This window comes from Pelmatolapia mariae, linkage group LG2, assembly GCF_036321145.2.
Source record: "Pelmatolapia mariae isolate MD_Pm_ZW linkage group LG2, Pm_UMD_F_2, whole genome shotgun sequence".
Taxonomy (NCBI): Eukaryota; Metazoa; Chordata; class Actinopteri; order Cichliformes; family Cichlidae; genus Pelmatolapia; species Pelmatolapia mariae.
The window spans coordinates 20,310,275-20,325,406 of NC_086228.1; the positions used below are offsets into that span (position 1 = coordinate 20,310,275).

Here is a 15,132-nt window from a genome sequence, read left to right on the forward strand (position 1 = left end):
GGGTTAAAGGTTGCTGTTGTGGTGACTGCTTACAGCGCACATGTGTAAACTACTGTAAATGGTGTGCTAAGCTAATGAAGCTTATGTGTAAGTTCAAGAAGGTAGATGTGTAATCACTGATCTGCTTGCATCCTGAGTGTTGGGCTGCTGCTCTTATTGTTTCAAAAACTCTTTCACAGGTTGTCAATACTGACAGCTTTACTCTATTCCCATCATCTTCTTGTCAGCCTTTCTTTTGGGCCAGTCACCCTCCACGATGCGCGCTCTGTCAGACTCTCGTTCGATGCCCCCCCCCCCCCCCCCCCCAACTCACCCCCCTTTATCACGTTCATGTCACTCAGATCTCCATCTTCACCTCCACCAGCATCCAGACTCTGGTGGGTCCCATTCTTAATCCAGTCACTGCTGGGATTCTGTTCTGCCATAAGTCGTCACTGGAGTACCAAAATACAATTGATTAATTCTTTATCTCAATAAATCACGTTTAAGTCATTTCAAATGCTCTTTCCTTATAGTTGGAATATAGTGTTTGGGGAAACTAACATTAATGAAGATAACAATATCCAACCAGCTGTATATGTTACAGAGACAGAGTGCATACCCTCACGTAAGAGCAAAATTCATGGCTCACCATTGACTTGTATTGTATGAATGGGCATAATTGTCTGCTTGAAAAACTGATCGATCCATCATCCATCCTGATCCCCGGCAACCTCCTCCAACTCATCCAGGACAGACACCCAGATGTTCACGTGCCTGAAGTGCCCAGGAGACATCCTGATCAGATGCCTGAAGCAGATTAACTTGCACCCCTAATCCCCCCTGGAATGATCAAGCTCTCCACCCCACTCCAACACAGAAGTCAGACATCTCCAGAGGAAGTCTATGGCTGCTGGCTGCATCCACAATTCCATTCCTTTGGTGCCTACCCAAAACTCATGTCAGGAATCTTCCGCATCAATATACCACTAGACAAATCCATGCACCTATCTCTTGCTCTTCTATCCAAATTTTAGTTTTAGGCTACTAGATAGCCCTGCGACAGAGTGGTGATCTGTCCAGGATGTAGTTCTTGCCCCATTGCACCTGGGATGGGCTCCAGCCACATCCCATGACCCTGAAATGGATAAGTGGAAGAGAATGGATGGATACTACATTTCTCTCAGTTAAACTAAAGCATTTGAATGTAGCTTTGTAAATTCCATGAGTAGTGAAATAATTCTTTCACACTGTAAAGTCTTTTTTTTTTTTTTTTTTTTTTTTTTTTTTTGTATCAGCTGTAGGCCTTTCTTTTACTTTTTGAACTCCTGGTTTTGTATTATGATGGATGCTCCTCTGGAGAGTGTGGTGTATTTTTCCTTTGTTGTACATGCTGCCTCATTGTTGTACTGTCATCAGCATTAAAACCAAACTACAAACAATGTCACAGAAAAACAATTAAATAAACAAAAGTATCCATCAAATAGGACACTCTAGAATAAAGTAAAAGACAATGAGGATATAATGCTTTGATTTTTCAAGCAGAAATCAGCCTACAGTGAATATGGCTGCTAAATGGTTTCAACAAATATTTACAAAGCCTCTTTTCATCACCCAGTTTGGTGATTTTGACACCAGCGATTATGGGTACAATAACTAATCCCTCATTAATGTTGTGTCCTCACTGCTCTGTGTCACAAGGATAGGAAATCAATGAACCTTTGCCTAAAGCAAAAACTGAGAGCTGTCCATCTCCCACGTTTAAATAGCACCTCCTCTCCAAACTGAAAGATTGTTAGAGAAGTAAGAAATTCTGGATCTACTGGCAGTAACTTAGTCTCCAAAGGGCAACATAATCATGTTTACCAGGCAGGTCCATCTACAAGAGAACTCCTAGCGGAGGGGATTAGGATCACATTTGGTCAGCATTCCCTAATTTGAGCATAAAATAGACCTTTCTGAATCCACGATAGACTTGGAAGGAGCCGGAGACTAATGGGTTATGAGAAAACAGACATTTTCTCTCTAATTCTCCCAAAACCATTTACTTGGCTTTTTCATTCTTCCAAATTTAATGTTAATTTGAATTACAAATGCCGATGCACATTGCAAATATGTATGAAGAAATCCCCATGGCACTGAGCTGCTCTTTAAAAATTCAGAAAGCAGTTTCAGAGCCCATCTTCCCATGTTTAAGGACTCCCAATGGAAATGTTAATGTATTGTTCCAGATATTCTCACTGCAAACTTGTTAGGAAACTAAAATTACAATCGTTGAGGCATAAAGACATTTTACAGTTACAGTTTTTCCAATGTGAGACTTCAGCAAAAAATAAAAAGGCTCTGAAAATGCTTAAATTAATGTTGCTGGCTCATGTAAGTCCATTGAAGCACTACAGCACAGCAGCCACAGGCAGTAAAGATAATACTAACAGGCAGAAATGGCCCTTCCGAGGTCTTCATTCTGTCTTTCATACACAGCTGGATCATCCTTTTGGACCTTGGTTGCTTTATAGACACAAACACGTGCACAAATATACAGTAAAGCATACACACTGAGTCTGGCTGATCCAATACTGTGACTCTTGTTATCTGCTCCTCACCAGCTTTGTTTGCATGGATCATCTGGAAACTCTATTTGTTGCTGCCGTTTTGGAGATGCACTAAAGTGGTCAGTCAACAAACTCTAAATGCACATCCTGGTCTACTGATGTTCTCTTCGAACAAAAAGGGCCTCTGAACCATAAAATGAACAGATGGTGCGAAAGTTGAATTCTTAACACTAAAGAATCAATAACTGTCTGTTTCAAAACAGTGAACAGCTCTGAAAATTGAGCATTGTAGGTCTAGCTGTCAGTACTGACCGGGAACTGCATCCACCTCTCTGTAGGGGGCAAGCATTAAAGGTTTTCGGTGAAACAAAAGAGAAAACTATAGCTTGATAAGACTGCAGTGTTGTTTGAAACATGTGACTTTCACACTGGTATCCAGGTGTTGTCCTGTGATTAGAAAAACTGTTTTAAAGTATTTTCTGTCTTCAGCCATCAGATGGTGTCTTGTATTTATCTTATGTGTCTATATTAGCTGTCTCATCAATATCTTCTATTAATGACGTTAGGTTAGCATATTATTACATGAATTTCAACTGTTAGAGCTTGTACAAAGACACCTAATCAAACAGACTTCTGGTTGAGAATGTCCCAAATGTCCATTTTGAGAGTCGGTATTGTTATTAACCTTTTGTTCGGCTTCTTTAACCCCCCCCCCCCCCACTCCCAAGAAAATATATGCATTCAACATTTGGGGAGCTCAAACTTTCCTCTATTTCAGTTCAAAGTACCAATTTACTTTTCTTTTTAAGTTTCTTTTTTATTAACTCTGGCTGCAAAATCTCATACTTTTTATTATATAAGCAATTTGAATGGCAAGTATTAGACCTTGAGGTGATGAGAAAAGACAGGGGAGTGAATAGTAGGAATTATAAAAAAGGGAGCTCTTTATCTCTTAATGTTTCATGGAATTCAGGTAGCGATTAAAGTTAAAAGTATAGAGTCAACTGCTTGAAATAGTCTGCATTTTTTAGGTTAGAAAATCAGAAACTATAAGGAAAACATGAGATGCTCAATAAATTCTATCCAACATATCACAGAGTAAGTGAAGACACAGTTAACTACTTTCGCCACACTGTAGGTCCTCTGAGTCATGACATTATAGTGTTTCTGTGAATTAACGTCTCATTTCCACCGCTAAGATCTGACCACGTAAGCATGCGGTTTAAAATGTCCCTTCCTACACAAACAGTCCCCCCTCCTCCCCACCCCGCGTCTTTGGCAGTGGTTCTCCCCAGCACTCTGCATCTCTCCAGCAGCGGACTCAAGGACCTGTGTGACCACCTCGACGTGCAACAGAAGGCTCTCTGACAATACCGGACCATACAACGCACAGGACAACTTCCCCTCACAATATTACGCATGGCTCTGCCTTTGCGCAAAAGCGCGACTCTAACAGCGACTTGGAAGTAACTGATGGGATTGTAAGACAAAAAAGACAGGGACAACTAGAAAAAGACGATTTGAGGATTTTTCAAGAGGTTATTCTCTTTGCGCAAATAATGATCTCCAAATGCATAAAGGGGCACTTCATTCTTACCGTGTAATTATCCTGCTGTAGGTGTAGCTCCGACGCATAACCAGAAATTCAAATTTCAAACGGAGATGGATCTGTGGGGAGTTTATCTCTTTCATCTTATAACTTTGGGTGAGTAAAAACTTGTCTTTTCTATTAGAGCACCAATTAACCAATGTCACCTGTCCTCGCCCGGGAAACAAAGTAAAACAATCACGATTCGGGTTTTGATTGCAAAAAGCTGATAAAATGAAGTTGGAAGGAGTTTATCGGTCGTCCCCTCTTTGAGCCTTTAGCATGACTGTATGATCACAACTGTATTTCAAATCTTCCCGTAAAATGGCATTTAATTAATCAACAATAACTCAAGAACGAGAATGTTATTCCTCAGTCTGTGTGGTCGGCTATACAAAACGGATATGCCTACGTGCACGTGCTTATTTGTGAGCGTAGGTGTCGGTGCATGGATGCTTTTAGTGTAGGTGCATTTTCCCACTACAGGTATCGATGTTTATAGTATCTTTGGCTTAACTTCTGCATTTATACGAAATACACTATGATACATATTCACGTGACATGTGTTCAAATCATGAAAAAATGTTAAATGGCTTTATCAGTCAAAATACCCTTAAATATACATTTTCAAACTTTAAATAGGAAAATTTCTTTTTTCTTTTCAAGTAAAGCCTCTAAATGTGCCCATCAGCTGCAGTACATCAGTCATTGCTGTGAGTGTCACTGAGGTACCTGCTCTCTGTGTAATTGAATGGAGCTGGAATATTGATTTTTCTTTCTTTCTTTTTTTTTCTTCTTTTTTTTTTTGTGGTAACAGTCCACTGTCTTCAAAGAGAAGAGCAGCTTGTTGTTGGATCTCAGTGTCTCTTTGTCATTATACACAAATGTGTCAATCTCAGTCCTGCTGACACAGTTTTAACCATTATGATTATACCCACTGATGGCTGCAACACAAGACAGCATCATGCCCATTTTAATTGGCACCAGGTTTCCTGCTTAACAAAGACAGTAAAAAGCACTGTATCCAACTCCTTTATTCATTATTAATATCCACATTGGAGGTCTTCATTAGAGAAATGAAAGAAGATGCCAGTAAGAAATGCTGAATGGGAAAACAGTTTGCTTTTTGAGTCAGCTTTTCTCTCCATATTGACCTTTGATGAAAGCACTTTATTTTGGCATGATCTGGCTGGTAATGGATAACTGGAAAAAGACAGAGATATAACCATATGCCTTGTAGCAACTCCCCATTTATATTTCATTTCACAAACCTGCATATTCATGTTAAGATTTGAATATTTTTCATAAAAAAGCATGTCTTTATTCAAAAGAAAGTCTGTCTAAGTCTGCTTAGCCATCTGCTTAAATTAATTAGCCAAGATCCAACTGTAAAAGGTCAGAAAATACAGCCTGGTTGGATGACTCAACTCATTTAGTCAGCCTTGTGGGCAGAAAAATAAAATCGCACATTACCAAGCTCTCCTAACTATTCCAGATACCTGCAAGTCAACACAGAGTGATCTCAAAATGACCACAATTTTGCAAGAAAGTGCTCTTAAACCGAACACCAGGAGTCGTAGTTCTCAGCTGAGAATTGGGCCATTAGAGGTTGGCATTGTCAGATTATTCCTCTGGTTTTGTTGCCTCACTTTGCTGTGAAATCAAGTTAGAACGGTGAAAGATTTTCGTTCCAGCAAAGAACTACACAGAAATACATCATATTAGGACATAGTAGGGCACTTTGAGGCATATGTACTGGAGTGCGCCCTGTGTGTGTGTGTCATTTCACTTTTATTGTTCCCTTGATAAGAACCAGACGTGTTTCCTTAGGGGCTGAAATAATGAGTCAATTAATTGGATAGAGTTAGTTGACAGCTTTAAACTCTTAAGTCTATTTTCCCTGGGAACATGCATGCTTTCAGGTTATCACAATCTAAGCGTTTTTCTCCTTTGTTTTTTTTCCTTTTCCTTTCAAACACTTGGCAAGACAAATCTGACAAGCTGTTTGATTTTTAGTACAAATAAGTGACATATTTTTCAACGATGATGATAATAATAATAATAATAAATTAGTTGCAGCTTTATAATGCTTGTTGGCTTGGTTGAAAGAGCTCTGGAAATGACTACAAATAGTTCCATTGGTGCTTTTTCATTAATTAGCTGCACCTGGCGAAATCTGGTTGATTGGTCTGTGATGAGACACAAACAGTGATGATGTTCAGTTCAGACCTGTAAGTATTGAGGAAGACATTAATCTTGGAGAGGGTCAGTTTATGCATTCAGAGGACTTATGGAGTTCAGAGTGAATCACTCTTGCCTGCGCTGTTATGGAAAGCTAAAATGAATCTGAGGCAAGTAGTTGACTGTCCGAGCTTTGATTTTATCTTGCGTGATAAATGTGCGCTGGTGTTCACTGTGACGGGTCCACACCGAAGCTCAAAATTATATAGAATTAAGCACAATTGTGCTGTGCAAGTCTTTTTAAAGGTTAGATAAGCTTCTCTTTTAGTATTAACTTGAAATGGAAAATTGTATGCCACAGTTACATCACAGTGATTTCATATCAAGGTGCAACTCCCAATTGCAGGACAAGGTGATTGCATTTAATATTAGTAGGTCTAACTGAGTGAAAGCATCAGAAGTGATCTCTAGTGGCACTCAGACTAGTAATAGTTGCAGTGAAAACTCAATATCAGGTGACAAGAATGCAAATGTATTTCTCTTCTAACATTTTTCCTGATTAAAGCCTGTTACAGCGTTTTAGTTCATCTTAAGAAGAAAATGCACAGAATCTATCATTTAAAAGCACCTTCTTCAATCACAGCTGCTTCAGCACCCGGTTTAAGCCTACCATCATGCTATATTCTGTGATTTAATGGGTTTGACATTGTGGGATATGACCTGTGTCTTTAATGGAGATAGATAAGTACTGCCACGCATGCTATTACCTAGCATACTGGCCGGCCTCTCGTAGGGGGATTTGTCATGAATCTCATTTGAAGCAGGTAGTACCCATGGCGAAGAGACAACCCATCACAAGCTTTCTTCTATCCTACGTGATGAAAGCCCATGCTTCTTCTTAATGCCACTTTAACAAAGAAATCCCATGTAGGACACAAGATGCATGTGAACCCTAACATCAATGACACGTAAGGGCTAAAAACCCTGGCTCCATTCCCATTCTGGCTAAAACACAGATTATATAACACCTTATGCAATTTAAAGGGATATTGTTTCACTGCAGCTAGAAATTCAACAAATTTTATGTTATGTCTAGCAGTTATTTTATCACTCTATAAAGAATTAGCTCATTAACAGCTTAGCTTCCACAGACATTTACATGGACTTCTTTGATTGAGACAAGAATAGTTTATGTCAGAGAGCCTGAAATCTTTATAGCACTTCTCTTAGTGGCCCCTTGGTATCCAAATAACATCCAAGAGAGGAACAATTTCACTTTCTGTATTTCTTGGAACACATAGTCTGTTTCACTGTGTAATTTAGTACTGATTGTAGGGAAAATGTAGCCTGGTTCCAGAACTCATCACCACCCACACCTCTGATTTGTTCAGTGATTCAAATGAAGTGAAATAAAATGGCCAGGCAAGGGAAAATCAACTATTCAGATGGTATTAAGCTAAACACACACACACATTATAAAGCCAAGTATCCATTCTTAACTCTATTTAAAGGTAATCAACAAAAATGAGTATACATTTTCAGGCTTTTCCACATTTCCAGCTCATAACAATAAAAATAAACTAAATATGAAAAATTTACTTGCCAGCGTAATGTAATACAGCAACACTATAAACTGCAATACGAATTTCAAGCTGACTATACATCTTGAATCTTAAACTGGTTTAGTTTTAGTTGGCGGTATTGTACTTAATGTTATAGGTTTTGTATATTGTATCGATGCCATAAAAACGATATTCAGTTTTTCCCTGGTTTTGAGCATCCATTCATCTAGCCATAAATATTCTTCCACTTTTCTTTCATGTCAGTGTCACAGTGGGGCTGGATCCCAGCTGTTATAGGGTGAAAGCCAGGTCACAGGTACCAGTTTGTCACACAAGAGAGCCATTCACACTCACAGTCAGTTTACAATTCCCAATTAACCTAATGTGCATGTCTTTGGGCTATGGGAGGAAGCCAGAGTACCCTGGGAGAACCCACGCAAGCTTCTCCCTCCCAGCTAGTAGTTTCAAGTCCAGGACACTCTTGCAGAGAGGCAACAGTGCTGACTGTACTGCCTGCAGTTCTAAAGACCATTTAGGAAACTTAGTGGCAGCTGTTAGCTTTAAAATTATGTCCTCTTTTATTTCATTTTCTTCACTGCCTGACCGTTTAACCAAAACCACAAGATAGTTATTATAATTTCACTGTTACCGTTTATTTTTAAATGTTAATATTAAGCACTTGCCAGTGTTCTTTGTTGGAGTAGTGAGGTGTACCAAAGTGATAATCATTTGGTTATCCAGTAGAAAAAGGACGTAAAGTATAATTTTGTACACAAAGTACTTTTTAATATAGTGCAGTAGGTGAGGAAATAAAGGAGAATAAAATTATGGAATTCGACAGAAGTGAAAGTTGCATTACTAACTTAATGCATCTGCCCTAAATACACCTTTGCTAAGCTCTTGATTATTAGACATCGAGAGTTAGTGTTGCATCTAGTGAACATCATAGTCTACAGAATATAAAATTATAAAGCATACGAGTTTTCCATCTATCAATACAGTACATTTGAGCAGCGGTCACTTGCTGGCAGAGCAGGAAGCTAAAAGCTTCAGAGACAGAATGGCTGTTACACTTTTCCTGTGGGCTGCTTCTCTTCTCCTGCTATTCTAGGAGCCCTTTAAATGCCTTTGTATTTAATTATTGAGGTTTTAGAATCTGCTGTTAAGCTGGCACATTGCCATTCATCTGATGTCAGTCAGTCTGATGGCTCCGACCTTTAATGGGGACATTATTTAATTTCTCACATAATCATCTTCCTATAATATTAAACTATGATAACTTTAAACAGTACATAAAGTTTGAGAGTAAAAGAGCCGCTCGCCGTTGGAATGTCTAAAAGTCTGAGACAAGCTGGGGGAGGGTTATTGTGAAAGACATGCCATTGATTAGGAGTGATGTATGTGGGTAAAAAATAAATGAGTCTGAGTTTAAAGCCCTAATCCATTATTATAGTCGAGTGCCCCGAGTTATATCACTGGTACCTCATTACCGAATGTGTTTACACTTTAAGATTTATGTGATTGAAGACATTCTATTAGAGGAAAATGACCAACAACAGGTAATTTGGAGACACAGTATACAATGCCTGTCTAACATTAGCGGTCTCATTTTCCTGTTTTCACAAATCAGTCATGTCTCATTTGGTTATGTTTTTCCCTAGTGTATTGAGATTTTATTAGGTGTTTCAAGCTGCTGCAAGCAAAATTTTTATATTAACACCAGGTCAGAAACAAATCACTTTTGTATATGAAATGTTTTTCTTACTTTGTTTGTGATGAACACACAGATAACTCAGACAGCTCTACAGTCTCTTCCTGCATTTCTACAGAGCATCATTAAATAGTCTAAGTTTAACAGTGCATTTAAATTACACATAAACAACACTCTAGCCCAGCTTTAACTCTTCATGTTTTTTATAAGTTTAAATATGTAAAAACATGACACCCCCAAAAATGCCTGAAGTAGCGTGATTTTACACGTAATACAATGATATCGCATTTGGGTTTCCAGCCAGCAACTAAACAACAGACAAACAACATTAAGCTACTTGCTGGTGATCACAAAGGATTGCTAGTATTAGATATTTATCCTTATGTGATACTGGAGACCAGTGCACAATAAAAAGGAGAATGAGCACTGGAATTAATTATGTTGTGATTTGCAAATACATAAATAAATTTGAATTTTATAGGTGTAGTACATTTAGTGAATGAGTACATATCCTGAAATGTATATCCAAATAGAGGAAAAAAAATGTTTAAAGCTTTTAACGATGCTGTAAAAATCTTTAAGACTTCTCTCCATAATGTGATGAAAACCTTTTATACACCTCTGGGTAAATTCGGTGGTACTACGTTCGTTTTTCTGCATTCTATAAAATAAATCTTGGACAAAAATTTATTTTTCCAAAAGAGAATAAAAGAATATTCATCCAGGTGAACTGGTGATTAGAAATTAGCTGTAGAGGTGAATGTGAGCATGAATAACTCTCTCTCATTTTTTGTGAGCCCTGCGATAGACTGACAGCCTGTCATGGGTGTATCCTTCACCTCACCCAGTGCTAGAATCGACTCAAACCCTGTCCCCACGACCCTCGGCTCAACAGGGCTATGAAAACAGCCATAATTAAAGCATACTTAAATAAAAGTCAAAGCTAAAAGAAAACTTCTCAAATTCATGATTTTCCTTCTTTACAGTTGTGATATGAAATGGACGGGGTACTTTTTCTAAAAGATAAAACCTGATGAAACAGACCCCACACAGTGGTGGATTCAGCTGACAAGTGAAAAGTTCAGTGTTCACACAGCCAGTTCTTTGTCACTCTGCTTTCTTATGTAAGATTTAACACTTATTGGGAGGTTTTTATTGCACTTACAGTTGATTAAATTCATCTTCACTTTAACTGTCACTTATATGCTCCATTATATGTGTATGAAGAGAGACAAAGAGAGAGAGAGAAATACATACATATAAGTGTGTGTGTGTGTGTGTGTGTGTGTGTGTGTGTGTTTTCTCTTTATCTTACTTACAAATGAATACCAATTCTGTAAATTGTAAGTATATATACTAAATGCAGAGTGTCATGTTGCCCAATGAATGGTAAAAGTAAGAATGTAAGGACAAGAAGCTTTACGATTATAATGATATTGAAACTGTAGACATTTGCCCCCAAAAGTTGATTCTGTTCATCTGGATGTAATGTTTTCAGTTCAGTTTGCTTACTAAAAAAATAAGGTAGCATCAGCTTGTTTAGGCGAACCAGCCAGGGAGCTACCAGTCAAAACTAACCAGTGCTTTCTTCATGGCTTTGCTGTCTTACTGACTCAAGTTTTTTTTAAAAAAAAATCTAAACGTAAAATAGATGTTAATATTTTTATAGCCTAGCCTATACCTAGTATAGGTAACTACCAATCAAGCAACACAGCACAAATGCTAACTACTTGTTTCTCTTTTTTTCTGTCAGCATTGGCACCACAGCTTTCTGTGATTACAAACACTGATTGGTTGAGGTAACTGTTGCCCCAGGGTTTGATACAAATGTTGATCAGATAACATCATCACGTTGGGAAAATCAGGATGTGCATCTGCATCAGTATCAGGTCTGAAAAATTAGGATAGATGGATGCCTATTTCTAACACTACATATACAGAGTTTATTTAAATTTTTAAACTGTTAATCTACCATCTGAGTCAGTCTGAGCTCTGTGTGGAAACCTCATGGAACAGTTTTTACACACATTAAGCAAGACTTACAATTCTTTATATATTTAAAGAAATCTGGTTGCAAAATGTTTTTAAAGTACAAATAAAATGTACAAAAACAGAGAGCTATGCTCCTAGGTGCCAGAATAAGACTGGCTTTCCCTCCATACATAATTACAAACTGAGATGCAGTGGCTGCTTTATAACTGACTTTGTTATATCAGTCCAGGATCATGCAACAGAAACCACTAACAAAGGTCTGGGCAGGAAAATCACTGTGGTTTAAGTTGGAAGAACATTCTAGCTCATGGATAAATGCTTTTGAAAATCAGTCTTACATTTTGTTTTGTTTGACCGGTATGTTTGTTGAGCAAGCAGTTTCTTTTAGTATGATGTAAATTTGTGAAGAACTGGTGAGGATTTAGTAAAATAACACACTGTTTAAAACAGCTATAGAAGACTATCCATTCATCCACGCATCCATCTTTGGTTGTTTATCCGAGTCTGTGGATAGACCTTGCTCTCTCCAGCTCTGAAACCAGGATTTATGTCGATGGAGGCAATTTGTTCCTGGTAGGATCTCTTAAGAAAAACTGGCGCTGGGTGAAGAACTGACGTGCTTCACAAGAGCTCTGTGGCAAAAAACAACAGACCGTGTTACCTCACTCAAATTGGGATTACTAAACCAATATCCCAGCATCACTCCTGGGGGGAGGGGCTCGTAGGTGAGCATCTGGTGGTCAGATCTTAGCCCATGGGGTGCGGTCACGCACAGCCCAAATGAGCCACATGAGCCAACCCTCCTGCAGAACCAACACCTGCAACGACTGTAGGGGTCCAGTCCAGTGTGGATCAGGTGGCAGCCTAAGGTGGAAGCCTTGGTGGTCTGGTTGCTGTAACCATGTGGAATTATATTTGTGGAAAAACTGGTGTGTGTTAAAACGTAATCACAAGCAAATAATTCCATTTTAGGGGTGTAAGGATTTATTGCCACTTGTTCAGTTAAATTTCTCATGTGTAACTTAAAAAACCCACAAACTTGGAGCCAAGCCCACAAACTAGCCATCATGCATGTAAGAGTATCTGCTTGGCAAGCACTGCAGCAGAGGCAGCTCTGCTCTTGAAGCTCAATTCTATGAAATCTATCTGACTTTTGATAGTTTGAAGGGTGGAGCAAAGAAAGAAGGGCCCTAATGTGATTGGTCAGTTTCAAAGAAGTGGCACCACAAACTCTACGCCTGGGAATGATTGACAGTGTGAGTTACGCCGTGGCATCAGTATAAGTGCTGTTTTACACCATGTTTGTTAACAATTTGAAAATAAAGTTCGACAAATTAACTATCAAAAGTTAGTTTTTGCTGTGTAGAAGCAGATACACTGTTAACTGTCAATGGATTACTTTATTGCTGAAGAAACTGGAGGGTTTTAGTGCCAAGTTATGAAACCGCTGCACTCCTGAGATAAAGATACAATAAATTCAGCCGTAGTTTGAAGGCTTTATTTTCTTTCATTTACTTTGTACTCCTTTTAAAGCTTTAATTGCCGACTATCATATTTAGCAGAATTAAATCAACTTGTAAATCATGGTATGATTTTGCTTCAGTGAATCAGCTCCAGCAGCAGCATTAAAATGGTGTACTCTTTATTGACTCAATAATTTATAGTTTAAAGTATATTTTAATGCAAAATATTTGTACTTTTACTTCAGTAAAAGGTCATTTCTACAAAATGTACATATACTGTAATATTACAACTATTGAAGGGCAGGATTTAGGATAGGATATTTCTTTCACAACTGTTAAAAGTTGACAGTCAGTGCTCTCAGTGGTCACTGGTAAATCAATGAGGTCTGATCCTTATAGAAGATAAACTCTATTATACCTCTTTTCAAAAGAGAGGCTAAGAAGCACTAAAAACACTCAGGTGAAAGAAAATATTACTTTTTAAATTGAGTAACAGTGATACAGCCACAAAATAGATTTCTTCAATCTGCTTAATACGAACGCTGAAAACTGCTGAGGATTACAAAGTTTAGAGGCACAAGGTGAAAACGATACGTAGACCTGATCTGACTAAAAGGTGCATTAGACCCGTTAGGAAATTCAGAAGATGGCTCTGAGGTTATAGAGATACAGTGGCCTCTAAGGGCCAAACAGAGGCTCATTAACTCAGAGTCTGTCAGCGGTTATCGAGAGAAAAAGGACTGTTCCAGACAAGTAGGCATGGCCCCATTATGACACAGTTTCAAATGGAGGGCTTAAGCTCCATTTTCTGCTTTCCTCTTGTATTTCTGGGCCACTGCTAGATCTATTTGGGGTGAGTGAAGTTTCACGAAGATATATGGAGGCGAATACTCAGGACAAAGACCCAAGACATACTTTTTGGTCTTCGGTAGTTGTTTTGTTTTATTTTATTTAAATGTCTGTAAGCTAGCCTTAAATACCTCTGAGTCATCAAAAAAATAAATTTTTATGAGATTCAGAGTGGTGTAATCCTCTTAAAAATTATAAGATTAGCTGATGTGGATTTCTTAATAACATTGTTCTCTCTTATTTTGATTAAATAACCTTGAGTCTGCTTTGGAATTTATTTCTGAATAATATAGTGAGTTTTCTCTGTTTCTTCTTTGACTTCCTGGCATTAATAACCACAAAGAGTGTAGGCAGTAGTAATCTATCCAGTGTTTTTCCTCTCAACAGAAATGACAGCTGCTGAAATTCATTCCCTTATCCCCTTTCCAATTTTGCTGTGGTAAAAGCTACTCTGTCATACACTGGTCATGTTTTTTGAAAAGACTTGTGGAACACTGTATCCAGCAGTAATAGTAATTACTGCTTAAATCCGCGTACTATGAAAAGGCCAAGAGAAAGTGTCTTAGTTTTGATATGTATGCTCCCCTTTCTCTAAATTAACTTCTTTTCACAACTGCTGGCCTATTATATTGGCCCAGAAGATTTAAAATATGTGGCAAAAAGTTTAGAAACCAAACTCTAAGCCAGAAAAGGAGCTCATCACACATGATGGATGTAGCTTCCTTGTATCATTGTTGCCTAAAAAACAGGTTTTGTGACAGGCAGGATGAACGAGCTCAGCAAAGGGACTATTTGATATCTGTAGCCGCGCATATGTATTGTAGGCTTATATGACTGCTATTATTCAATTAAAATAAGTGCAGCATCAGACTTTATAGTATTAATTACCGTTTCATTGTTTGTTTACAGGCGCAGGCAAGTGAATTACACTACAGTTCAGCCAGCAAATGGAATTGTTTCTTATCAGCGTTCCCAGACTAGACCATACAACAGCTGAGTTACGACACCAAACAGTTTTTCACTGAAATTAATTCAGCATCTTTTATGCCTAGGAGGATCTCTTCAGTTAATCAAATCAGCAAAATCAGTTTGTGCCCTTATTGTAACCACAATAAAAAGGAATGACTGGAAATTCTCGTTTGCACAGTATGAATTGAATTATTGTCTTGACTGAGAAACATGAAATAGAGAAAATGGCAGTAAAGCGATAAAATCAGAACCTACCAGCAATCTGCGGAGCCTGTCCTGTCCTCAG

The 15,132-nt window shown here is 38.2% G+C and overlaps 1 protein-coding gene across 2 annotated transcripts in view; it reads left to right on the forward strand.

Moving 5' to 3' along the window:
* The first annotated feature begins 3,803 nt into the window (after window positions 1–3,803).
* gfra4b (GDNF family receptor alpha 4b) overlaps window positions 3,804–15,132 on the forward strand; it is a 55,871-nt gene continuing 44,542 nt past the window's right edge. The window contains exons 1-2 of one of the 2 annotated variants that reach the window (XM_063485796.1): window positions 3,804–4,069; window positions 4,150–4,236. In XM_063485796.1, the coding sequence (XP_063341866.1) occupies window positions 4,194–4,236 (43 nt within the window). In that variant the 5' untranslated portion in view covers window positions 3,804–4,069; window positions 4,150–4,193. Of the gene's footprint in view, window positions 4,237–15,132 lie in introns of both variants that reach the window. The other variant, XM_063485787.1, reaches the window with a different exon arrangement.